Here is a 26,231-nt window from a genome sequence, read left to right on the forward strand (position 1 = left end):
TCAGAAAATCAACGTTATTGGACCAACGGAACTAAAGTTATGGCCGTTCAAAGATGCTTTGTGTATGTACTAACCTCAATAAACCTGTTGAGACAATCCCCCACAAGCAGCGATCTCTCCTCCTCTGACACGTTCACTCCACTACACAGCAGATCCCATAATCTCATCATCTGAGCAGAGCAGAGCTCCACTATAGTGTCACCACTCGAGAACAGTTGCCCTGACAACCTCTCCTTAGAGCCGGGTTGCGTGAGAAGGGAAACAAAGAGCGAGGAGAAGTTGACCCACAGGAGAGAGTAGAGGGAGTGTAGACTGTACGTGCCACGAGTGACGTGCTGGATGGAGTCCATACACGAGTAGAATCCCTCGTTGGATAGCTCCACCCCGTAACCATAGAACTGGTCATCAGGCCCAACTGGAGAGTCGTACTACAAAGAGAAAAAAATAAATACTTATAATACATACAGATATAATGAATATCATGTACTGTTACAACAAAATTTATAACTAACTAAAATTTTTTTATTATTCAACTGACTGGACAATCTAACAATAATAGCATATTCGATGCTTACCATGAATCCCGGCAGGTAGGAGCCAGTCAGATGATCTGGGTTGAACAGGAGGCACCAAAGGTTGGTGGTGTTGGGAGGAGCAGCCAGAGAGGCAGTAATCAGGTGAACCAGAGCACGTTGGAGGTCAGCCATCGAGGAATCTAAAAATGGGGGAAATATGACAAAATAAAAAGAATTTCAAGGCCACAGAAACAGGAAATATCACTATTAAAGCAACTGGAGCAATACTAGAACAATTTTGGCGCCTGCTAAGCATTATAATAGCTGTGTGTGTGTGTGTGTGTGTGTGTGTGTGGGTGGGTGGGTGTGTGTGTGTGTGTGTGTGTGTGTGTGTGTGTGTGTGTGTGTGTGTGTGTGTCCAGACTCACTCTCTTGACTGGCTCCAGTGAACAGGCCCATTAGTGGTGACAGGTGAGAAGACCGCATTGACTCTCCCAAACCATCTCCACCTCGGTTTATTAGCTCAGGGTCTAGAAACGCTTGGATCAGTTGGACAAAGGTAGAGCCAACCTTCTTGGAGAGATTGCTAATCACTTGCACCAGCGACTTGGACTGCCTCTATAAATACAGAGAAGTCGATTTGATACAATTTCTATATTACATGTACATAGCTGCTACTATAACTGTCTTAACACCTACACCCACACACCCACACACACACACGCCCCCACCTTCTTGATGAAGAACTCGTTGTAAGTCACCAGCCAGAGGGCTGTCCTGAAGGCGGCCTGCTTGTTCATGGCAGCCTGTCCTCCTGATGGTGTCAACACACCCAGCTCTCCATGTATACTGAGGGGGGGGGGGGGGGATTGATCCTTAAAACATTTACTGTGAAATATTAGGGTACATGCCACACCACATAAATTATGAGGGGGAGGGAGGAAAAATTGATCTCATAAACACAATGTATTTTTTTTGAGAGCTCTACTATTTTCCTTTCAGTAGGAAAAAATTATTGTGGAATTTCGTACAATTCCACACGGTCACTACAACCCACCACTCGTCAGCTAGTCGAATGAATTCCTTTTCTCTGGATTTGGCAGAGGAGCCGTGTGAAGAGTGTACAGCGTTCATCCCACCCACGATACGCCCATATAAGGAAGTGAACTCTGACCCTAGCTCTGGATACGGCATGAAGGTCTGAGAATCTGGCTTGATAGAAACAGGAGCCGGCTGTGCATGCGTGGGTGGGTGGGGGGCAATGAAAGAACTCGATCAAAAAAATTACAAAAGTATTGAAACAGCAAAACTTGAATTACGGTTGCTCAAACAAGAACTACATGTATACAAGTTTAGTTTTCTGCAAGTACAATGTACACCTAGAGTAATGTACAATGTACATGTACCAGTCAATGTATCTCTTGCAGTTGTTGTACTTACAGTGGCGAGTGCTTGGTGGAAGGGCAGTAGACAGTTGATGCCATCATTGAGAGTGTTGAAGTCAGTCGTGAGACAGGCAATGAACTTGTGGAAACTCTTCTTTTCTCTGAGAAGATGCATGGCTAGTGTTAGACCGTGACCACCAATATTGCCACCCCCCATCCACTTGTCATCCAGGATAGCATTCACCTCAGTCAGAACAGCAAACAACTGAAGAGAGAAAAAAAAATCATGACCATTTTCATTATGTTTTTTAGGCAGTTTAGAAGTGTTGTGCCCCATTCTCCTCAGAATTATAAGTAGACAGGTAACATGTATATCGTATATACGTACTAGTTTCGTGTCCAAGGGGCTATATGGAAAACAATCTCAAACTCACAGCGTTGGTTTTGGAGGGGCTGGCTGGGTCGAGGTGTCTGGCCACTTCCTTGATGATAACCTGAGTGAGTGCTTGCTCTTCTATGTGTAGTAGCACTAGCTGACAGCCTGTAGTACTGTGTGTGTCAGTGACCTGGTCGTCACAGCAGTTACACTCGTGACCCTCAAACCAGTGCTCACACTGCATGGGAAATATTGAAAAAAGTGAACCACACACTTGTATATGTACGTACGTGTAAATAGAACTAGCAAAGAGTCTATAAAGAGGCCAACTTCCATACCATAAATAGTTGCAAATGCCTTACTCAAATTAGGTCCACCCCCACCCACCACACACGTCTGCAGGTCCACCTCCACCCACCACACACACACGTCTGCAGGTCCACCCCTGCCCACCACACACACACACACACACACACGTCTGCAGGTCCACCCCTGCCCACCACACACACACACACACACACACACGTCTGCAGGTCCACCCCTGCCCACCACACACACACACACACACACACACGTCTGCAGGTCCACCCCTGCCCACCACACACACACACACACACACACACGTCTGCAGGTCCACTCCCACTTACCTTAGAGATGTTATGCACAGTCTTGACCAGTCCTGCCAGCCCAAAGTTAGAGTCCTTGAGGTCCTCCATGACAGTGAGGAAATAGAGGTGGGCCAGTGGCTGCTGCATCAACTTGTTCTGTGTGCATGAGAAAAACATAATTGCGTAGTAATTATCCGCTCAAAAATCGATTTTTATTTTATTTATCGGTCATAAAAATAATGCTTGATTTCTACTCTTGTGAGCACATAATTATGTGATTCGGAAAAAGCAAAAAGAAGAAGACTGATTTAAGAGTTGCCAGTGAGGTCAAAATTCCCTCATATAGTACGTATACATACATGTAGACGCACATGTACTTATGGAAGCTATAATATCTTACAACAGCTAGCTACTCACTTCAGAGGAGGGAGATGGAGAGATGTAGTCACAGAGCTGGTAGAAGGTCGGCACGTAAGGGCTAGACCGTCCCAGTTCAGGGTTAGAGCACAGCACCTTGGTGATCAACTTGTGGGCCTGAACGAGAGGAAATCTCTGTCAAATATACTATACACCACAGAAGCAAACACAGTACCGTATTGTATCCTTAGGATGATAATAAGCAGTTTTAGAATACTGACGGATACAGGCATATACAAGTACTAAATGCATATTTTAGTTTTGAAATTGGACGTTCCCAACACAAGTTATAAACTATCAAAGTTATCTATGAAAACAGGTCTGGTTTAGAAAATCACCCACTTTGTAATATCAGAAAATGGGCCCGAAATAAATCACTGATCTAACCCCACCATAATCATTGTAGTAGCTACACGTAGCTCACCTCAGTCTTGTTGTAGAAGAGCAGCACTGATTGTATAGGGTCCTCAGTGCTCTTAATACTCGTGAGTATGATTCGACGAAGATAGAACTTGAACAGAGCGGTGGGTAGCAAGGCAGCCAGCTTGCTCAGAGTGAGGTGTTCTGGACTCTCTGGCTCCCCCAGCACGGCATTCAGGTCTTCTGAGTACTCAAACTGTGTGTGTGTGTGCGTGCGTGCGTGCGTGGTGTGTGTGTGTGTGTGTGTGTGTGTGTGTGGGAGGGGGGGGGGTAGACTGATTAAAAGCTAGCATGCTATCCGTTTTAAACCCTGCATTATAATTATGCAGATTCTACTATAGTCTACAGCTTGTACATAACTACAGTATCATTATCTACAGGAAGTAAAACACTGTAGAATGGAAAGTACCACATGTAACAACGATCTTTTTACATCAGAGTGACTATTCTCACCTCATAGATGCCATCCATAATATAGGTGGCCTGCCATTTCTTCTGACCATTAGCCAGCTCTAGGAACCACTCCATGTCCTGGCTGTGGTACACGGTACGATACTGAGAGAAGGAGTGGGAGAGTAGACCCTCGAGTATCCCCCGGGCTTGAGGGAGGTCCCACAGTGGGAGAAGGGGAAGTCCCTCCATGATGGCCGCCGCTAGATGCTCCAGTCGGGGAGCAGAGCCTTGGAGCTGTGTGGAGGCAACAAAAAAGGAGTGAGTGCATGGAGGCAGCAAAGGAGAAGAGAGTGTGTGGAGGCAGCAAAGACAGAGACGAAAACAATCGATATAATACATGCACATACGTACGAAACATTACTTGCCATTTACGTTATAATAATTATGTTAGAGACTGTATATAATAGGCATGAAAATTAATATTTTTCTACACATGTACATGTACATGTTGTCAACAGCTACATGTACGTAAGACTACTTGACACAGGAAGACACTCACTTCACATCTTGTGTTGAAGAACTTATTGAAGACGCCATTGAATGTGTGTAGTCCACATTGGTAGGTCCCTACGTCCCCCAGTGGTCGGCAGCGGACCATCAGATAGAGGAGGTGCATGGCTGAATGCTGAGCCTCTGTCCTAGGGGAGCGACTCGTGTATAGGTGCTCACGTAGAGACGGCATTGACATCTGAAAGAGGAGGGGGGGGGGGGGGGGGGGGGGGGAAGAGGAGAAACGGTGGTTTATATTCTTCAGTAATAGCTAAAATAAAGGCAAGTACTCTATTGACAAACGTACGTAGATACAGCAGGGCTACATGTAATAGCAACAGATACTAATTTGCTATCAGTGTATAAACGCACACAGATCTATACAATTATACAGTAGTCAGACACTTACAACATCTCTGTATGCCTTGAACCAGATCTTAACTTGCTCCACTTCTTTCTCCAGCAACTGCCTTTCTCCCTGAGCAAAGTAAGTCATGCTAATGAAAGCTATAGCCTTGAACAGCGTGCTAATGATAAAGCTGCTCAGAGCCTCAGAGCAGCCCAAGAGATCACTCCCATCTTCCACACTAGCCAGCAGAGACTTGGTGGTGTCAGCAGGAGAGGCCAGGGAAGTTAGAGTGAGAACAGCATCCTCGAATTGGTCGAGAGGGCGTAGAATTGACACCAGCTTGGCTAGGTTGAGCTTGTGGATGTACACATACACGTGCAGGACAGCAAGACGCTGTACTGGAGTACGGTTTTCGAGGTCCCCAAAAGCAGCTCTGCGAACTTTGTCACTTGTTCCAGAGTTGCCGAATTCAAGGAGTAGTTTTTGGTGAGTGAAGTCCTCTACGTATTTGACCCAGTGAGAGTTGAGAGAGAGCAGTGCCTTCAGTCCGACAGAGAGGGGGGTGCTCTCATCACCCTGTGTGTGTGATATATGTGTGTGTGATATATGTGTGTGTGTGGGTGTGTGTGGGGGGCGGATATTGTACATACAGTACCCAACATTACAGACAATTTAGATATCTTATAACTACGTAACAGTTCAAAGTACAGACACACTTACAATACAGTTACACTGTATGTATTCGTAAATATAAAGCATCATAAAGCATCATCAGTGTACCTGTGAGACTTCAGAAAGCCTGGCGATCAGACTCTTGAATAGACTGCTCATGGTCTGGGCCCTGTCCTGCTCTGAGCACTGCAATACAGACAGTAGGTCATCAGCTGCATCAATGCTCTGGTTGAAGTCCCGCTGAGTCTGGTCTACCAAACGCTCAATACCGCTAGAAACTTGAGCAAAATATGGGAATTTCGGAGGAGAGAGAATCTCCTTGCTTTCCTTATGGGCTGACGTGTCGTTTGCAATTCGTAGCATCGTGATTTCTGGGAGTTTGGGGATGGGAGACACTCGAAGGATATCGAGGAAGAGCTTGATCGTATCTTGTGTGGAGTCTGGGTCGAAGAGAACATCAATGTTCATTCCTTTGTTCATTTCTTGGACCATATAGACGAGGAAATCGACAAACAAACTCTTGAAATTGGTCTGCAAGTTGTCAATCACGTTTGGCGACTCGTGCTGCTGTGCGTGTAGAGCAGCCTTCTCTAAATACTCAACCATTACGCTCGGTGTCCAGTAAGAGTTGAATCTCTGGCACAAAACCTCACCCACTCCTTTATCAAAGAATAGTCTCTCCAAAGCACGATTTCTCTCTGGTATCCTCATGGCAGTGTTGAATGGCGACTCCGGGTGCTCTCGGAAATAGACACGCGAGGAAATGGCAGGGATAGCTTCGTGGAGGAGGGCACTCAGATGAGGGGCTATGGAATGATCAGGGAGCGATGATTTGCCGTAGCATTGCCTGAACCAATCCCGTATGTCCAACACACCTCCTCGTGGACTGTAGCCAATCATTTCGAGATAGTTAAAGTCCCAGCCTGGTAGAAACATGACTGGGTAGCAGGGGCTCGTCGGTCTGCAGGTCTGAAAGTGGAGCAGCAGTGCAAATAGTTTCTTTCCAGAGGCGTATTTGCTTTCGTTCTCTTCGATCATGATTCTCAAGTGATTGACAAGTTCTTTGGTAGTGTCTTCCATGTTGACTATGACCACTAGTACGCGCTGTGTACTCGAGAGCGCAAAGCTCTTCAAGAGGTCGTTAACATTCGTAAAGGATGTGATTGAGGACATTTTGTGTACAACTAGTTCCTGTGTGTTTGTGAAGACTAGCTCTCGTAGTAGAGATTTGTTGTCACCGCCAGGGCTTCGTTGATGGTCGGGGGTGGGGTACTGGGCGGGGAGTTGGTGTAGGGGGGAGGAGGATCGCATGAAGCACACCAGCTTGTTAGCCGCACATGAGCTGTGTGTGTGTGTGTGTGTGTGTGTGTGTGTGTGTGTGTAAAGGATGAGATCATGTGATAAAACTCACTGAGCTAGAGCTACAAATGAAGATGTACAATTGAAATTTTATGCTCTATAAAATGCATTTATAGGCACTCATAGTTAGCTAGCAACCTCCCCTCTCCGTATTTAGAGGGGGAAATGTAAGCTAGCTGATCTTTTGAGGACTACAAATGCGTCAAAAAGAAGGCGCCATTTAATCAAAGTTGACAAGCAGAGTACAGAGACTATAGCAACTATATGTGCACTTACTCTTGCTCCTCTAGTTTCTTCGACTGTGTCTCGAGCAGCTCCCTCAGACTGAAGTGGTGCTGATGGTTCAGATAGGACTGGATGAAGGAGGCAGGGATTCTCCTGTGATGCATACACAAAGCCTCAGAGGTCATCAACTGCATCACTCTCTTACACAAGTACCGCACAAGCCAATGTGTGAGCATCGATATGACCATACACGCATTTGCTGACGTGGATGGAACGTCAAGTGTTTTGGCATAGTGGAGTAGGTCTAGAGCATCTTTGACAGCATTGTGAATGACTTGAGTGACCTCTGTCTTTGATTCCATGCTCATTAGACGTAGGATTTGACCAGAGAACTCAGAGTCGAGCATAATGATCTCCATCACCTCGGCAGTGTCTGCACGAACCTCATCGTCGGAATACTGTACAGGGAGAGGGGAGGCATAATATACATACACAGGGGGTACTAACAGTACATGCATAAGACTTTAGAAAAGCTAAACAGATTAACTACAGACATAATTATACATACTGTCAAAGAGAAGCATAGAAATTGCCTACATACATAATTATACATGTAGCATGCTAAATCTACAACTACAGCTAACAAGTTTTAGTAATACAATACACACAATAAATTATATATGCGATTTCAAAGCACATTATTTGACTCCTAAGAAGCTTCTACACAGCAATGGCTATACTGTCACTCAGACCACACTCACTGAGGGTATCTGGAATCCAGCATTTTCCTTGAGAGCTCTCATGAGTGCCTGCATCAATCGCTCTCTTACGTCAGTGGGCTGAGTCTGACCAGATAGGGGGCTGTGTTGACCCTCATAGTCATGCTTGAGGGGAGGCAGCAGACTCATGAGTAGCGAGTAGAGTGTCTCCTTCTGAAGGCCATACAGAGATGTGGACCCACTGATCTGCTCAACAAACTCTCCAGCCTGAAAGAAAAGGAGGGTAATAATATTAAAGGCTATCACTGCATGCCCTGAATACAAACTGACAATAGCACACATTTTTTTTTGTAAATAGTCTCGCAAAATTTGTTCTTTTCTGGCGCTGTAATTATATCAAGTACGGTATAATGACCTTCTGCATAGCAGCCTTGAGGACAGCGGCCATTGCAGGTGGTACATTGCACAGTGTGGCCTCTAGTACCAGCTCATGGGAGAGGTAGTACTTCTCAAAACGGTTCAAGAATGGCGGAGGGATGCTCTCGACTTCGCTTTGTTTGACGACCACCACACAATCGAAGTCACTGTGCACTCGGCAAGGCTTGATGTGAGCGCCAATGGCAATGTTGGCATAGTAACGAGGCCCAGACGCAGCGTCGATACGATGGAAACGTCTATTGAAGAGATCGTAGAAGCTCTCGTGAATGGAGTCAGTTTGAGAGAGGACTACAGTGTGGCCCTCGGTGACAGAGTGTCTGATGGCAGCTATAGTGTTCACCTGAAGAGGAGAGGGTAGTATGCATAGTGGGGAGGGTAGTATGCATAGTGGGGAGGGTAGTATGCATAGTGGGGAGGGTAGTATGCATAGTGGGGAGGGTAGTATGCATAGTGGGGAGGGTACAATACACTGTACAATATATATATATCAACAGATTATCGAGAGTATTGAAGAGTTATCACAGTTAGCAATTTAATTGCATTTCAAAATTATGAATTACGTATTTGAAACACAAGTAAATGTGCACTATTCCACTGCACTAATATAATAGTAGCATGAATCAAAGTACATGCAGCACAGCTATCAATAGTAAACTGACAAACAGCTATCCACTATAAAGTTATACTCACTTTCTGCAGTTCAGCATCTCCAGGGAAGTCACTGCACACATACACTCGTGTGTTGCTCCTCTGTAGTACGCCAGTCGAGAAGAGAAGTCGTACAAGTGAGCCGTCATCGCTTGAATCAATGATCAGCTTGTACCTCATCTCGTTCTCAGCCCCAGCGTCCTCGGGGTGGTCAAGCATGGTGGAGACTAGAATGTCTAGAATGTTCCGGGACATCACTTGGTTGGGAGTAGAGTTGACCTGGAGAGTTTGTGTATATTAGTGATATGTTTTGGACAAGCTACATGTATAGACTTCGTAATAGTTTCTTTTTAAGGTTAAGTTATTGCCTATTACCTGTATGTGTACGATACAATCAGCCTAACAAAGACATATGCAATGGTGTGGACAGAAACAATGTGAAACATGTACCAAGAAATTTCCCAAAAAGTAATTGTAACCCCCCCCCCACACACGCACGCACACACACACACACACACACCCACCCACACCCACCCACACCCACACAGATGACTTACTGCTCTGAGGAATAGCTTGCAGATGTACTCAAAGTCTTCATTGTTGACTCCATTGAAGTTCCTCTCCAGGGCCTCCATAACCAGCTGAGGGTCGAGCATGTCCTTACGCTTACGACGAAGGTAAGAGATGAAATTGATGAAATCTCGAAGGCCAAAGAATCGTGCAAAACGCGGCTTTGACATGAGAGTGAGATACGGAGTACAGAAGTTAGCCACGATAGTCATGTCCTTTCTAAGTTCTGGAGGTGGCATTTCAGGTGTACTGCAAAGACAGCCTTTAGCCAGAGTGGTGAGTTCTTCACGGGTGGCTTCAGGGCGGAACAGACTGACTGCTCGATTTGTTTTAGCTGCGTCCAGAACGTGGTTACTGATGGCCACAAAAGAGACTTCCTGCGTGTCCAGGAAGTAGTGTAGTACCTTGAGGCTTTCGTGGCTCTCCTCTGGTAGGCCTGCCTCGTCCATAAAGACCACACAGTAGACTGGCAGTGGAATAGTCTGGTGAGTGCGTTGACGATTGATAGCTCGACTGAAAACTGTCGTGATCTCCTTAGAAGTTGTACGTCGAGAGCATTGGTAGATCTGAGGATCGAGGGCTTTGAAAATCTCAGTTTCTCTGAACTGTGGGACTTTGGATTCTTGTCCCTTCAAGTTTGCCAGTGTGAGGTTAAAGGAGAGTGTTTTGGAGGAGCCTGGAGAGCCGACAATGACCAGTGGGGTGTGGGTCATGGTACACACTATGGTTGCAAATAGGTTCTCTTTCAGAGCTCGAGTCTTGGCAATGCCTGTGGGCAGATCGATGTGATTAATGTACCAATCGAGCTCCTCCTTGAAAGTCTTGGTGAAGGAAAGTTGAGAGGGGGCCATTTCGTGGTCTAAAATTTCACTATACTTCTTTCGATACGCGTTGTTCAAACGTAGATAGTAGACAAGGCCCAGGGCAACGGCTACGGCGCGTACATTGTAGTCGCACAGTGTTCCAAAAGGCTGGTATTTCATGTACATCTTATAGAGCCATTTGTAGAAGGTAAACACTCTCTGAATATCCCTCTGAGATACACAGCTCCGGGAATACTCGGATGCCTTAGCATCGGAAAGACCGATATCCTTGAGCTGTTCGAGAGCATACTTCCTCATAAGGTTCTGACTAAGCACGATGAGTTCTGTGAGATTAGCCAGATCAGCATTAGCGGTGTCGTCTTGATTCGAAAGCTTCATTTTGGCGAGGATATAGTCTCTCTCTTGCTGTTCCCCGAGTGCCCCATAGTCCCACATGAGGCAACGTATGGTGGGATGAAGCTGTCGGACATAGTAAGTTCCTCTTATCCAAGTCTCCTGACTCCCGTGGGCAGCCAGGCTGTTCCCACGGTGAGGGTTGCAAGCACCCACGATAAATATGTTGCTGGGGATAGGCTGAGTGGGTGGAGGACCAGGGAGGAAAATGATAAATTATTTATGTTAGTATACAATTGTCTATGAAATATCACACACGACATATTGAAAGTGAAATTAAATTAATTTAATTATGCAGGTAACAGGTACTACACGTAGCTGGCATAATATAGCAGTACAAATTAATGTCAAGTAATAGAAAATTTAACTTAAAATTTACATGTTAAAATATGTTAAACAACTGACCTCTCCTTCGAGTGTTCTGTCGATGATGACCTCTTTGAAGAGACCAAGACACGACGATGTGTTCACTTCATCCACAAACACCTACACAAACAATGGTATGTATAACACAACTAGCCGTAATACTGATATCATTACTTGATACGACGATAATACTACGACTTTCGCTTGTTTCCATGCTTTCACCCGGGGTAATTAGAAAATCAGCAACCGTTTGTGCCAAATTGTCCTTTAATATAAACTAGCAACTTTACAATCTAGCAAATGTTCTTTGATCTAGTAGCTATAACTATCGTTGATACTACTTGTTATACATGACTATTACCGTGATGAAGGGCACTTTGACTTGTGTAGTGAATCTCTCGTACGCTTTCTGCAACATTTTAGCCGTCTCGAAGATGGGCAAAAAGAATTCAATAATCTCAGATGGTTGCAGGGCTGAAAAATAAAAAAATATAAAGTACACAAGATCGTTGAACTATTATAACTGAACAAATGGTCTTATTTCGTAGTCGTATGATGCTCTTCAATATGAAATATACGAATATTTCCACATATGGATATTGTACCTGCATGTACGTTGAGCTTGAAGAACAAAGTACGCACTCGACAGTTGAGGAACTTGTACAGGAGGCGGGTGATGTCCTGTGTGTGTGGGATCAACAAAACGGTGAAACCGAATACAAAGTTACAATCCCCTAAAAAAGCTAAGTATTTAATCTCAGGGTGAGGCCGATAACTGAAAAGCCCTGCCTAACACAGTATACACAACAATCCAAAACTCAGTAAAAAAACCTTAAAAATGTTTTAAAACTAACAACTTGACCACACACACCTTTGAATTGTCCTTGAACTGTGCTGATGCCACCATTTGCGAGACTGTGAGGCGTCCATCATCATCCTCTGAGCGTGGCTCTAACACGGACAATATGGGGTCTCCGGCAAGCTCCATCAGATGGTCTCTGATGACAGAAAAGAATTGCTTCTCTCCTTCCCCAGGTAGAGGTATCTCAGCAATCTGCATCAGGTCATCCTCACGTAGGCTACTGCTGTCTGCAAAGGAGAGGACTGACTCCATACTGCCAGAGTGCTTCTTGAAGGAGGAGGGAGGGAGCTCTGCATGTGTGTGTGTGTGTGTGTGTGTGGGGGGGGGGGGGGGGAGGAATGACATTGATGTAGACCACACACATGTATCTGATGAAGTGCCTAGATGCTATATATTTCATGACAATAAGGATTAAATGTTAAAATTTAATAAGTGTTAAATCAGTGATAAACATCGCAGCAAATAAGAATACCTAAAGTAGTGATCCTATAATTATAATGACACCACTCTGTGTTACTTATGTATCACTGGTACCATACAATAAACTATATAATTATGAGTATAGCCTCCCACCTTGAATCTTCCCCTTGATGAAGTCCATGATCCTTTCCTTGTACACATTCCAAGTGTTAAACAGTGAGTAGTTCCATAGTCTGGAGAGCATCTCAATGAGTGCAGTCTTCCCCACTCCCGTCTCTCCCTCGATAATGACAGGGACTCCCCCCTGAGCACGCTCGTGAATGTTGAGCATCTTGAGTGCAAAGTCAAGTGTGAGAACGTAACGACACTCGTCAACAATGGCGAGTCTGCCCTTCTTGTTCAGAGGAACGTCCAGAGCCCTCGAGAGGAGAGAGTCGAGGCAATCACGAGAGTACAGGTCACTGTTATAAGCAAAGAGATTACAAAGAGTGTTAATAGCGTTTATCTAACATGCATTGTGCACACAATACCATTATATATTACTACAATGTTTTACGAGTAAATTACAAATGAGTTAAATCAGAAAATTTGACTCTGATTTTGCAATCTGGCAAGGATAGTGATGCCATACAAGTACTGGTATAAATGTTGGATGCTCGCAAAATATTATACGTAGTAATATCCAGTTGTCTATACACTGTACAGTGGGTGGGTCAGGAGTAGTGTGTGGACTCACAACATGGAGGGTATCCGTACGCCCATCTTCTTGAACTTGTCCACGTCCTCCTTGGGTATCTGGTCAGGGTGTAAGGACATTAGTCCGATGGTACCACCACCATCCTTGAAGTCATAGATCAGCTACACAGAGAAGAAGAGAAATTGAATGAAAAATAAAAACGTGATCTGAGAAGAATTGAGAATGTGTAGAATACAGAGTTTGAATATTTTTAGCATCTAAATGCAAGTGATATAATTATTGCTCAAATTTTACACTATAAAATTACTTCCCACAAGTAACCTCCCCACACACTCACACCGCCCACACATACACAACAGCGTACCTGGTGGTGAGGCTTGAGGGCCCAATCTTCGCGGATGAAGGGGTCACAGAAATCGCTGACCTCCTTGAGCATTGTGTCCATGAGAGTGGAGCCTAGCTCCTTTGTGTCGTTCTTTCTTTTCTCCCCATTAGCGCTCACCAGGTACTCGGTGGAGCCAGAGTTGTAGTTGAAGGCGGGGCAGTTGTCGAGGAAGGCACAGCGTCTCTTCATGTACCTATGGGGGTGTGGCCAGGGTCATATGACTTGTACACACGTCATGTTAGTATTTGTACACTTGATGCTCTATTCAATGCTGGCTCTTCATTTTGAGAGTACTTAGAGTTCTGATAGTTCAAATTCACCGATTTTTTGATTTTCTGAAAGCTTAAAAGGTATGCTTCAGATGGTATGCTTAAATCCCAAATTTGGAACGGGCCATAATTTCCTATTTTCGGGAAATAGAAAATGGTTTTGTCTTATACACTGCTAATAAAATGTTCCACTTGTCTCTTACTTGATGAAGAGTTTCTGAGTGGCTTTATTTGCTTTCATGTTTTCTGGAGTGTATCTGTTCAACAGCTTGCGGCACTCTCCCTCGCTAAGGTCAGAGTCCAAACTGAACTTGATCGGGACACCTTGCTTACGCCCACCGAACAGACCACCAGCTGAAAACAAAAACATTTCGTTTAAAATAGACGGCTACACTAAAACACAATTCTAACTGAATGAAGTTTACAACCACCCATGTGGCTTTACTGTAAAGTGTCAAATTTTCTGCTGATTTAGCAAAGATAAAAAAAATAATGATATATAATTATAGACAATTGAGATAATTATTAGTGGCAATTAACTCACATTCCTTGTAGAGTCGGTCAATGCCACGAGAGCCCCCAGTCTTGAATGCCCTCAGGTACTTACACACAAGCTGGACGTCAGGGTCAACCACAAAGGGCGTGGCAGACTCCACAAAGTATTTTGACCCCAGGAGACTCAGAGAGGGAATGTCCTCATAGAAGGCCTTGAGGGAGGCAGTCGGGTCCATTTGAACTCGAGATGGAACCTGACGAAGAAAAATAAATTATCATCAATTTACACAAATTTTTTATTTACTACTATTTTTGCCTCACTTGAAATAAAAGCAGAATGTTACTCTAATTGACCTACAGTGTATAGAATAGTGTACAGAGCCTATAGTGTGGTCCCACTGTGTACGCTTCTCTACTAAGGTTTGCACTTAAGTGAGGTGAAAAGGAGGCAGCTAAATCGAAATTTTATTTTATTCTCAAAGTTAGCCAGTTAGCACAGCGTATGATAGCTAGGTGGGGGGGGGGGGGGCATGTACCTCAACGTAGATGGCTATCTTGAACCCTCCTGGGAACCTGAAGGAGAGGCCAGTGACTGGGTCCTCCACATAGCCCAGGATGAACAGGTCAAAGAAGAACCAGTTGATGCTCTCTATGAGCTGAAAGTAGTGACTCCTCTCGTTCTCACTCACTGCTTCCTGTGTGGAGTGTGGAGTGTGTGTGTGTACGTGTGTGTGTGTGGGGGGGGGGGGGAGAGAGTCACTGTCTATACAGGGGTTGCCCCAGGGATGCACAGTGTAGGATATAACAACGGAGATTCTAGAACTGTATTTCTACATGTAGTAGCAGCAGTTTACAGTACATGCAAATTCCACCAAAGCAGTAAAAGAGCACAAACATTTGACAGTACATTACACTTGTTTATGCTATGAAAGTTCCCTGAATAAGTTGATACATATCATTATATAATAGTTAGACACTGTTTAGGAAGTTTCTACATGATTTAGAAGCCCAAAGGGCTGGTTGTAGTACCCCGAACGCAGTGAGGGTTCTACTAGCCCTGAGGACTTCTAAATCATGTAGAAACTTCCTAAACAGTGTCTAAGCATTTTAGATCATAGCAACCATGAGTATTTAGCCAATCAGATTTGAATGTTCGTATCTAATCTTTGCTACATGATTTTCTAAGTAAGTACATGATTTTCTAAGTTGGATAGAACACTTCCTTTAGCCAATCAAATTGCAGTATTTATGGCAAACATGATCTAAATATAGTTTCACATCAGATGCCAGCTATATTGCAGCTCGGCTACTCACCCCTGGAGGCAATAAGGTGAAGTTAAAGAACACAGCTGGCTCTGAATCATCAAACTCCATCCCGGCCAGTTTCTGAATAGTGGAGAGTGGTGTGAAGGCCTCGTTGACCGCCACCCTCAGGCACTCAGAGCACTGACGCATCTGGTTCTCAATGTAGTGGGTCTTGCCATCACCTGCAGTGGGAAAAGAGTACATGTGTGTCAGCATGGATGTGTTTTTGTTTTTTTAATAACGATACACATGTATAGCAATAAAAGGCTGTATGCTTACTGTTGCAATATACACATCAATATTTTTGTGTCAGACACAGAGAAATGAGTTGGGCTCACCAGCTTTGCCATAGACAAGTTGCAGGTAGCTGAAGTCGTCAGAGTGCAGAGCAGCATTCTTACTGGTGGAGGAGGCCTCGGCAAAGTCCAGCTGAGGTTCAATTCCCTATGCACACACACACACACACATTTCATTAATTTCAGGATAAAAAGTTACTAGCTACTGTGATGATCCTTTACCAGACACACAAACATTGTATGTCTAGTCGCTTGATGCCCTTTACCCAATATACATATACAGGGCTATAAGTACCGCAATCATCATGCCTTTACCTTGTAGTCCATTCTGAGCAGCCATGGCATTTCTTGCAGCAGAGAAGGACCAGTCTCCACAAAATGTACACATGGACTCTCAGCCTCGTCAGATAATACCACCGCCTCCTTCAGGTCAAAGTGGATCCTCACCAACATCTGCACATGGACGAGGGGACAGAGAGTGGGTCATAATAATCTTATTGCATGGTGTTCCCCACCCCTTTTTTTGTCGAAAACAGGCCAGGAAATAACTTTTTGCTAAGACTTCTAAATCAAATAACGGGCAATCCAAATTCCAGTTATGACGACTAAAAATACATGTACATGTACATGTGGTAAGTGCATGCATGTACATGTACATGTACACCTACTCACCTCCTGTAGTCTGTAGGGCAGTTTGTTGATCTCTAGAATGAGGTACTGGAAAGGTCTCTTTGTGGCTCTCTTGGGGTTCATGAAGAGTCGCAGCTCCTCCTCCGTGCTCGTGGGGCGGCAGTGGTACACTTCAAAGGCTTCAGGGACACCTCCATATATGGAGATGATGAGACGGAGCAGTTGGCCTTGAGTGAACGCTGCACAGTGAAACAGTCAGTACTTAGTGACTCAATCCGTGAAGTATTTTTATATTGGCTTAATTTGAATTTTATTATGTGACTTATAACCCGCATACAATGTCATACATGAAATTGATGACCATAGAAACGGTTAGGAGGATACGAAATAATGGCCGTATGTGTACAGTAGAGAACCTGAAAGGTAGGTTAAGCTTCTGCTTGGAGGTACACTTCGAAAAGGTTCGATGTTATCAAGCGCTTCTTTCAATCACTACTATAATACAGTGGAGCTCTGATTGGCGGTAAAATTAGTCTAAGTTCAGAGAGGCTTACATACCAGCACAGGAGTGCAGAATATGAGTGGACTGCCCAGAAGATGAGGAGCGTGACACGGTGGAGGACACTGATCCACGACGCCGCCTCTTGAGAGAGTTGTTGGAGAGATCCAGGTTGGTGAGGAGAGACTTGAGGAAGGCTCCTACAACATGCATGGGCGTGCTACGCGTACGATCCTCCTTGAGATGGGACTGGGCCTCCAGCAGATCCTGTAGATATAATATTATTACAAATGTAGGCAAAAAAAATTTGTTACTAGGCAATTGTAAAACCACATAATTATGTAAACAGTCTAAAAATATCTGCTGGCGTTCGTAAATTTTTTGTAGCTGAACATTTACATGTAGTGGCCACACCCACACTCTCCTCACAGCCTCACACACCACACACACCTTCACAGAGTTCCTGAGTTGTGCCTGAACGTGTGGTTTGTTCTCAAACAGGAAGCTCACATCCTGCACGACAGCAGTGAGGTTGGGCTGATGAGCGGTGAGGCCTTGATACAGATGCAACAGCTTAGGCACGGAGAAATAAAGCAGCTGTTCATACTCGGCTCTTAGATTAGCCACTTCCTTCTCCCAGGTGACCAACAGCTGAGCAGCATCACTAACCTAGGGGGGGTAGTTAAACATCCGATTACTTGTAATAGTTAGACAAAACTGCACTTTGCACAACCGTCGTTTATTGAGGTATATGGTTCTTAAAAGAAGTATTTCCTCAGAATAACTTCTGCACAAGAAGTGGATACAGTAGTTTAGTAATTGCTTTCAAATGAGGAATAATGATTAAGAAAAAGATTATTAGCTAATGAACGTGCAAACCTGTGTACACAGCTACTATCTAGACAGCCCACACTCTAGACAATATACAGTGTGCACATAACATGCAAGTTCTTGTGCAATATCTGTGTGTATCAACTAGCTCACTATCTCATTGGCCTGGTCCAGAGAGAGGGAGCAGCGGAGGTTGGTCTTCATGGGAGAGCCCAGGAAGTTGGGATGACCCAGCTCACGCAGTTTGGAGTACAAACCAAGCAACTTGGTAGCGGTCTGGAGAAAACAAAGATATTAACTACAGCACTGATAATGGTCAAGAGGAAGCACAATACACAACATTGATAACTGATGACTATACATAAGTAGCAACTCTCTAATGGGATAGAACAAAAATTAACTCTCAAAAGAGGCTAAGAGAAATAAAATCTATGTAGTACTCATAAACAGTAAAAAAAACATCAAAACAAACAAAAACCATCAACAGCTGCTCATATGTACCTGATTGATGTGCAGGAAATGGCTGATATCGCTGCCAGCTTCACCCTCTGAGTCCAGGAACCCCAGCTTCATCACAAAGTCTCCAATTGCCTCGTGGTTCCGTCGATCCTCCGTGGGTTTTGAAGGGGATTCCCCCACCTCCCCCACGTTCTGGTAGAGTGACGAGTGGGGTATGTAGTGCAGCTGCATGGAGCCACACACGTTGTTGAGAGGGGTGGAGCTGGCAGAGTACAGAAATGTGTAGTACCCTGAGGCTAGGATGCAACGTAGCTCGGTTGATACCCCCTGGAGAGTATCACCCTGGAGGGGGAGGGTTAAAAACACATTGATTAAAAGTTGATTTGCTACTTTAAGACAGTTCAAATTACATTGGTTTCAGATATTTCCCTATGCTATAGCTTTAAAGTGATCGATGAATGCTTCACATATGCACAAATAAAGATGATAGGGAAGTAGCAGCTATACTTTAAAAGTAAAGATTATAGGAAGTAACAACTATATTATATTACAAGTACGAACTCACTTCTGCTCTAGAGAACCAGAGTCGAATGAGATTGATGTTCCTGTTGACCGTGTCTAGTTGCCTGCGAGCATCCAGAGCGTTGAGGCTGGCCACAGACACCATCAATGTCGAGAAATTTTGCTCAGTGTTTGTGAACGGCTTGATGAGCTTGAAGGCCGCGTAGAGATGATTTAATACAGCCTCATTGTACTCTTCGTGCTGAAGCTGTGTCTTGATCAATTCAAACTGCTGTTGAAACAGCTCTTGCCCTTGCTGACCAACAAACTGCTTCTCTTGAACTACAAATCGGTGGAAATCAGAGCTGTCCTGTACGGCACTAAATAGATCGAGGAAACGAAGGCTCTGGCCCGTTTCTAAACAGAGAGCCTTGGTGACGTTCTTCATTTTGTCAATGGCATCTTTGGCAGTGAGATCGTCTCTGCTCTCCTCCAAAGTTTCCACAAGTTCAGTGAGTGAGTTCAGATCTGGGTCGTTAAGGCAATTGGTAAGGTTGTACTGCTGGCACACAGAGTGGATCACTTGAATGTGACGCGTGTACTGGAACAGCTGTAGCATTGCTTTCACTCCATCCAATCCTTTGGCATTGTCCGTGTCAATTTTGGCAAAATCACTGTAAAGTGCGAGAATTTCAAACTCCTTTTCGATATCGAGTGATCGCAAACTGAGGGAGCCCTCGGCAACAATCTCAATGTACGAAGCACTACCTACAATCAGACGTTTTATGAAGTCCATAGTGTTCTCGAGTGCTCGTGCAAGGTGTGTGATGTGCACAGCTCTCACAGCCGGCTCATCCAGGGTGATGGACTGGATCGAAAGTAGAGACGACATTGATGGTTGGGGGGCAGAGCTGGGTTCAATTGTTTTGTCCAGTTTTCTTAGCTGCAATTTGAGGTGTTTATCAAAAATCTCACTCCCGCTAAGATAGAAAAAAGTCAGAAAGTCCAAATCTGTAACTGGTTCAATGAAACTAGCAAAAGCAGCCACGAGGTTTTTGAGAGCTGATGCCGTTAACTCGCGAGATATTTCCAGTTGGATTTCACCAGGGGGCAGGAAGTTGTTGCTGACGCTGGAGGGGATGGGGGTTTCCAGAGCGTTGCTACGACGTGTGTAGGGACTTTCCCCTGGAAACGTGACGTATTTCTTGATGGCTAGAAGAATCCTTGGCTCCAGATTTACTCCATACACAGAGAGGATGTGTAGCATTGAGCACCTAATGATATTGTGTAACGAGTGAGATAATATAATTATGACATTGTATCTAAGTACATGTACACAGAGAGTTACAATAATATAATACCACACACACACCCGCCCACACCACACACACTCACCACTGCAAGGGACATCCGCCCACACACCACACACACACACTCACCACTGCAAGTCGGGACAACCGCTCACATAGCGCAGCAGGAACAGATTGAGCAACTCAAACTGCTGCAGAAACTCCTGTTTCATCATCTTCAGCTCATGATTGTCCATCACCAAGCCGCCAGAGTTGAGAGCCATTGCAGCACGGCTGATCTGACTGTACTGCTTTGAATACACAACCAGATCATCATAATTCACATCCCTCGATTTAAGCCTGTCCCTCCAGGTTCCCAAAACTTGCTGTGCTTGAGCTATCCACTTGAAAAATACGCCGACGCCTTCGTCAGTACATTGAGTGACTTCAGTAGACATCGAGTCTTCTGTTAGTATGCTCTTCGTTTCTGCATCCTCCTGTTTAGACTGATACACGGAGTAGATACGGCCAAGCTGGTCTATAAGAGAGTAGTAGATGGAAAGCCATTCTAAGTTCTCAGTGAGTGGCATCTTCAAGCAGCATGATCCGACCACACCCCAGCAGAAGGTGAGCTTTGAGGAGAGATCGTGGAGGGAATCCAGTCCACTGCAGATGGTGGAGACACAGTTTTTGAGGAGGAACTTCATCGATTTGCTCAGAGGTCCGTGTAGTGAACCTGACTCTGGGATCAGCTCCTGTGTGTGGGTGTGTGTGTGTGGTGTGTGTGTGTGTGTGTGTGGTGTGTGTGTGTGTGTGAGGGGGGGTGGATTTGTCGGTTTTATTTTTTATTCCTAATTAATTCAAGCCTCACAAACACGTACACAGTTTAAAATCTAAATCTACAGTAATACAAAGCAAGTGCTTATAGCAGACTTAGTGATGATGTTATAAATTATAGCTTCCTAAGTCATAGTGTTCAACTCCTTATTAGGATTTAGGGTACGTAGTTCGATCATTCCGTGCCAGATAGTACCAATAGAATTTGATTCAAGTAAAGGTTGTATATTCTCACCTGCTGGAGTACTTGCAGTACAAGCTTCTGGAACTCACTGTGCTCATCTATCAAGCGCTGGAGGAGGGAGGGAGGCAACAATCAGTAATCACTAAGTGTCAGAAATCACAACTACACTGGCAGTAAATCTACAAGAATGTACAGTGTAGGAACAATAGCCCCCAACCAGAAACAGAAGTGTGTAGACAAGTAAAATCATGATCACACTATAACTATACAGACAAATGAAGGCCACTCATACAAGCAACTCTTAAGATTCTCAACTATAAAACAGAAGCGTTTATCATGTACATCATATTCTGGTATCCTTAAAAAAGCTTTCTAAGCATGCGTACAATTGATGGGAACCAGCAGGGGGCAAATCATATCATGCTCATGTACATGCATACAGGAGTTAAGTGATCATTAGAGTGCTTGTGTGGACTCACCCAAATGGTCTGAATGTCGTCTAGCAGATCGTCACGCAACGAGTTCCTTTGAATGTAGTCTGACAGGAACTGGACAAACTCTTCGGGCACTGTCAGAGCGAGTAAGTCAATAGGGGCATCCCCTGAACAGATACTGCCTGCACGTACAAGAAAATGTATATAATTATTATTCATTATTCATTTATGGAGACTTGACAGTGACAGACAGAGACAAAATTTGAACGTTATACACAGGCAGTAGGGATGAGCTGGCAGCCTAGACTATAATTAAAGAATAGCTGGGCAATAAATGGCGTATTGGAGTGAACGTACATGTACAAAATGTGGATGATCATACAGTATAATTACGAGTGATGCACAAAGATGGCTATTGAAGCTACACAGTAAGTCAACACACGCCCACACACCTTCATCGGGAGCGGTCACAAAGAGTTGAGGGACGTCCAATCGTAGAAGATCAAGAATGAATTCCTTGCTCCTGTTTTGGATGAGGTAGCACTGCGCCACTGACTGGAAGAACTCGAGCAGAAACTTGTGATGATGGGCATCGACAAATCTGTCAATGTGTAGAAGAAAGTTGGAAGAGAATCAACAACTACAGCAACTCTACTACAGCTATAATTTAAGGAGGTGATTTTTAGCGTTTTTTGGGAGGAAAATATAAGCGTAAAGGGACTAGGAAATTCCTTGGATGTGTGATGGTTTTAAAAATGGCTGCTTACCTCTCCACAAAGACACCAAAGAACTCCTTCCAAGTGTTGCTACAGATCTTGACCTCTTGGGGAATCTTGTACTGCTCCAGAAACTTCTGTACAATCTGAAAAGAGCAGATCGAAACACACAGTAAATACTATACAATGTAGTGAACATCTTTCAGCAGCCATAAACTTTAGTATCGTTTATCCAATGTCAAAATTTTTATGATTTTCTGAAAGCTTAAAAAGAGACCTTTCAATTGATCCAAAATTTGGTTGGGGCCCTAATTTGTCATTTTTCAGCCTTGAACCATGGGCTATTATCCATGGTATGCCCAAATTGGCAAATATTTTTATCTCTCGAATACAAACTTTGATGGTACCATTTGAAAGGTCTCTTTCTAAGCTTTCAGAAAATCAGAAAATCGTTGAAATTGGACACTCAGAATTCATGTTATGGCAGCTGAAAGAGTCCCTGAGCCATTGATTACACACATGGGGACAGTGGGTACATTAGCAGCTACTACTGCACATGTGTGTGTATGTTGAGATCCAGCACAATTAACATACCCAGGGTGGCCAAATGTAGAAGGCCTTGTAGACTTGCAGAAACTGCTCCACTGAGAGCTTGTCCAGGCTCATCTCCAGTTTGAGCACCAGCTACAGAGAGAGAAGAGAGAAAGACAATAAACCATTTAATCCACCAGGTGGTGGGTGGAGTGGGCAATTGCAAACTACACATTATCTCATGACAATATTGGAGGTCCAACTAATAATATTTCTTAATAATATGAACTGTGAAATGTACATGTAAAATATGTGTGTGGTGAAAAATAGAAGTTGTGGGTAATGATTTTCTTTAGATTGAAGGGCAGGCCACTCACGTCTCTCTTGATGGTTTCTTGATAGTGTTTCGTGACTCCGCCTGTCCTATGAGAGAGGAACTCCTTGAGACAAGCGTCTGCATTTCCCCCGATAATCTGGACTGGTTCCAGCAGCACCATACACCACTCCTTGAGCTCTGTGTGGAGAGGTGTACTTGTCCACTGACGTTTGCGACTAACCTCCAGAACAGTGTCCAGGAAACCAAGGCCCTGTGCACATAGGGAGAGAGAAGTGTTTGCAAACTGTTTAAAGATCGTGCAGGTGCAGGTACACTATTTTACACAAAATGAAGTTTCCAATATCGTATAGCGAGTAATTTTTTCAGTTGGGGCACATTTTCGTATGAACCACCAACTCGTATTCTAAATATCCGTACAGCTCAGAATAGTGACGTAGAACCTTACACATATCACATTATCGGATTAATGCTCTAAATATGAAAAATACTGAACCATACAAAAATTACCCGCTATATGGTATTTAACATTCCCCATGCCCGGACTTACATCTTGCAGGATGAGTAGAAGTGCTTGTTCCTCTTGTGCTCGTCTCCAGCTCCCCGCCCCTGCCTGGCGATAACACTCTCGAGGGCGGGCTAACAGATGGCGGACAAAATCCTCCTCTGGCAAAACGTACGGTTCCAACACAATCACAAACTCCCTGAGATCACATGACAAATCACATGATCATCACATGATACTTATCGGTAGCAATAATAATGCTAAAAATTAATATATAGTGAAGTCATATAGAAGCTTTTTAGCAGAAACCATGTGAAATACATCCAATTTCGTTGCTTAGCTACTCTTATATGTGGTTGCTGAGGGCTTTGCCCACAACACAGGGGGGGGTCTATACATGTAGCAGGTGGGGGGTCCATGATCATATAATATAGCAGGTGGCTTGTATGGTGAAGTACTAATTGCTGATGTCAGCAATGGAGAGCTAATCAAATTAATTACACAGTACATATCACATACACTGAGGACATAGATACGCACACATGATGCAAACCTCTATATCCATATCCACGGACACGTGTTTAGACACTTCATATACAAGTACAGTAAATAGAAGTACTACATGACATTCTGGATAGTCTGAAAATACCACACGACGTTCATAAGGTTTTGAACCAAACAGACATTGCATCCTATGTACCAACCATCCACGAATCACATATTGATTAATATACCTGAGTTGGTGAAATGGTCTGACTATGTTCTTGGTGGTGAGAACGTCTGCCATGTATGAGCTGGTGAAGGAGGTCTCGTCGGACAGCTGGAGGAGACGACCAAACTCCACCCCTCTCTTGAGGCTCTGAATCACCTCCGTGTTGAGTTGAGTGAAGTTCTCAGCCTGTGTGTGTGTGTGTGTGTGTGTGTGTGTGTGTGTGTGTGTGTGTGTGTGAGGAGTGGAGTGGGCAGATAAATAACGTACACAACTTGTGCGTGGATTAAACGTGCCAGCCTAATGGAATGAATCTGTATCAGCCATATTCTCTCACTACCGACATATATAAATATTTGTACAGCCCTATACTAGTGTGTACAGCTTGTAATTAAACGTTGAGTATATTTATTAGACAGCTCTTAACTACACGAAGGTAAGCAGCTTTACCGCAGTAAGGTTGTTCTTCCAGTAGTCGACCTTCTCCCTGGGTCCAGTGCTTCTCTGTGTGCGACACTTGTAGGCCGTAGCAACTGCAGCAAAGAAGACAACACACTTAACACTAGTTAAACCTCATGTTTAAGCAACTACTCTGCTCCCTGCATCACATGTGTCTTCTATTGTATAAATGCAAACACACACGGCAAAATACAGCTTTGAATCATATTAAAAAAGCATCGACATACTACAGTGGGTATATTAATTTCGAGGGTATAAATGTACGCGTTTTTCATTGATTATAAGCATCTACTTTACCATGCATGCTGCAAAAAGGCTGCTATTCTGCGAAAATTAAATCTACGAAAACCATTCTAACGGTCTTTCCGCAAAAGTTTACACCCTCGAAATATATCCACTATACGGTATATTATTCTAGTTATCAATATAACAAGACGGACACAATGATTACAGACTGTTAGCTACTCACTCCAGAGCATTCTGTAGTAGACAGCCTTGTGTAGTGAAGCAGAGCCTTCCTGACTCCGCAAACTAAAGGAGAAGTTCATGAGAGCAATGCAGGCCTCCTCCAGCAGTAGGTACACTGAGGTGGTGCTGTTGTCTGACTCAAACATCAGGTTGGAGTCCTCACTGCATGCACACACACACACACACACACACAACACACATGTGAACATCTTGTAGGATTTTGCACAAGTAGGTGAAAATGTAGGTTCCAAATATCGAGCGGGTGAAAAATCACTCGCCAACCCGTACTAAAATAAACCCTGCATCATGTACACTCACACTTTGAGGAAGAATGTCTCGAGTGTTTTGCAGATGGAGACCGGCTCCAGACGCTCAAACTTGTCCACACAGGTCCTCACAAATGGCCTCAGCTCATCACACAGATAGCAAGACTGCTTCCTGTGAGCGAGAAGAAAGGACACACTTCTGATAAGAGCTTGATTAACTTAAACATGTTTGGTAAATTACATTGGGGGAAATTATTGCAGCCACTATAAATTATATGGGAAACACTTGGCTACAAAAGTCACCTAAAAGGTCTATATAATTATACACGCAGGAGCATCTGACTGCATCATAATTATTATGCAAGGAAACTACTACATGTACCATCCAAACATAAGCTTGTAAGTGTGTACGTAGTATAGATGAGACACAGATTGGGGGGTGTGGGGGGGATGGGGGGGATGGGGTGGGGATAACGCACTTGTGTGCTCTGTAAGCCACCAGGAGGTAGAAGGGGAAGTCCCTGGCAAACATCTCGTCAATGTGCTTCATGAGCTTGTTGAACAGCAGGGTTCCGGACGTCTGCCCCCCACGCTGGATCTATGCAGGGGGTACAAGCAATACTC

At 44.1% G+C, this 26,231-nt stretch overlaps 1 protein-coding gene across 1 annotated transcript in view; it reads right to left on the reverse strand.

The window, feature by feature from the left end:
* Window positions 1-26,231, reverse strand: part of LOC135345003 (uncharacterized) — a 37,410-nt gene that overhangs the window by 6,472 nt on the left and 4,707 nt on the right. Inside the window, exons 5-55 of the mRNA XM_064542317.1 lie at window positions 26,087-26,205; window positions 25,660-25,779; window positions 25,343-25,503; window positions 24,865-24,947; window positions 24,440-24,603; window positions 23,751-23,904; window positions 23,244-23,453; window positions 22,930-23,019; window positions 22,387-22,481; window positions 22,072-22,220; window positions 21,665-21,801; window positions 21,237-21,293; window positions 20,315-20,919; window positions 18,940-20,149; window positions 18,417-18,716; window positions 18,069-18,191; window positions 17,535-17,753; window positions 17,144-17,351; window positions 16,628-16,824; window positions 16,271-16,408; window positions 15,998-16,103; window positions 15,669-15,841; window positions 14,891-15,049; window positions 14,404-14,608; window positions 14,063-14,213; window positions 13,570-13,783; window positions 13,245-13,366; window positions 12,662-12,969; window positions 12,098-12,378; window positions 11,832-11,907; window positions 11,588-11,700; window positions 11,266-11,346; window positions 9,631-11,040; window positions 9,116-9,352; window positions 8,403-8,765; window positions 8,030-8,254; window positions 7,320-7,726; window positions 5,793-7,026; window positions 5,073-5,588; window positions 4,674-4,862; window positions 4,175-4,408; window positions 3,726-3,917; window positions 3,302-3,418; window positions 2,924-3,040; window positions 2,335-2,514; window positions 1,956-2,165; window positions 1,573-1,748; window positions 1,247-1,364; window positions 944-1,133; window positions 576-715; window positions 75-428 (exon numbers count right to left, since the gene is read on the reverse strand). Of these exons, the coding sequence (XP_064398387.1) occupies window positions 75-428; window positions 576-715; window positions 944-1,133; window positions 1,247-1,364; window positions 1,573-1,748; window positions 1,956-2,165; window positions 2,335-2,514; window positions 2,924-3,040; window positions 3,302-3,418; window positions 3,726-3,917; window positions 4,175-4,408; window positions 4,674-4,862; window positions 5,073-5,588; window positions 5,793-7,026; window positions 7,320-7,726; window positions 8,030-8,254; window positions 8,403-8,765; window positions 9,116-9,352; window positions 9,631-11,040; window positions 11,266-11,346; window positions 11,588-11,700; window positions 11,832-11,907; window positions 12,098-12,378; window positions 12,662-12,969; window positions 13,245-13,366; window positions 13,570-13,783; window positions 14,063-14,213; window positions 14,404-14,608; window positions 14,891-15,049; window positions 15,669-15,841; window positions 15,998-16,103; window positions 16,271-16,408; window positions 16,628-16,824; window positions 17,144-17,351; window positions 17,535-17,753; window positions 18,069-18,191; window positions 18,417-18,716; window positions 18,940-20,149; window positions 20,315-20,919; window positions 21,237-21,293; window positions 21,665-21,801; window positions 22,072-22,220; window positions 22,387-22,481; window positions 22,930-23,019; window positions 23,244-23,453; window positions 23,751-23,904; window positions 24,440-24,603; window positions 24,865-24,947; window positions 25,343-25,503; window positions 25,660-25,779; window positions 26,087-26,205 (13,137 nt within the window). The remainder of the gene's footprint in view (window positions 1-74; window positions 429-575; window positions 716-943; window positions 1,134-1,246; window positions 1,365-1,572; window positions 1,749-1,955; window positions 2,166-2,334; window positions 2,515-2,923; window positions 3,041-3,301; window positions 3,419-3,725; window positions 3,918-4,174; window positions 4,409-4,673; window positions 4,863-5,072; window positions 5,589-5,792; window positions 7,027-7,319; window positions 7,727-8,029; window positions 8,255-8,402; window positions 8,766-9,115; window positions 9,353-9,630; window positions 11,041-11,265; window positions 11,347-11,587; window positions 11,701-11,831; window positions 11,908-12,097; window positions 12,379-12,661; window positions 12,970-13,244; window positions 13,367-13,569; window positions 13,784-14,062; window positions 14,214-14,403; window positions 14,609-14,890; window positions 15,050-15,668; window positions 15,842-15,997; window positions 16,104-16,270; window positions 16,409-16,627; window positions 16,825-17,143; window positions 17,352-17,534; window positions 17,754-18,068; window positions 18,192-18,416; window positions 18,717-18,939; window positions 20,150-20,314; window positions 20,920-21,236; window positions 21,294-21,664; window positions 21,802-22,071; window positions 22,221-22,386; window positions 22,482-22,929; window positions 23,020-23,243; window positions 23,454-23,750; window positions 23,905-24,439; window positions 24,604-24,864; window positions 24,948-25,342; window positions 25,504-25,659; window positions 25,780-26,086; window positions 26,206-26,231) is intronic.

This window comes from Halichondria panicea, chromosome 12, assembly GCF_963675165.1.
Source record: "Halichondria panicea chromosome 12, odHalPani1.1, whole genome shotgun sequence".
Lineage (NCBI taxonomy): Eukaryota > Metazoa > Porifera > Demospongiae > Suberitida > Halichondriidae > Halichondria > Halichondria panicea.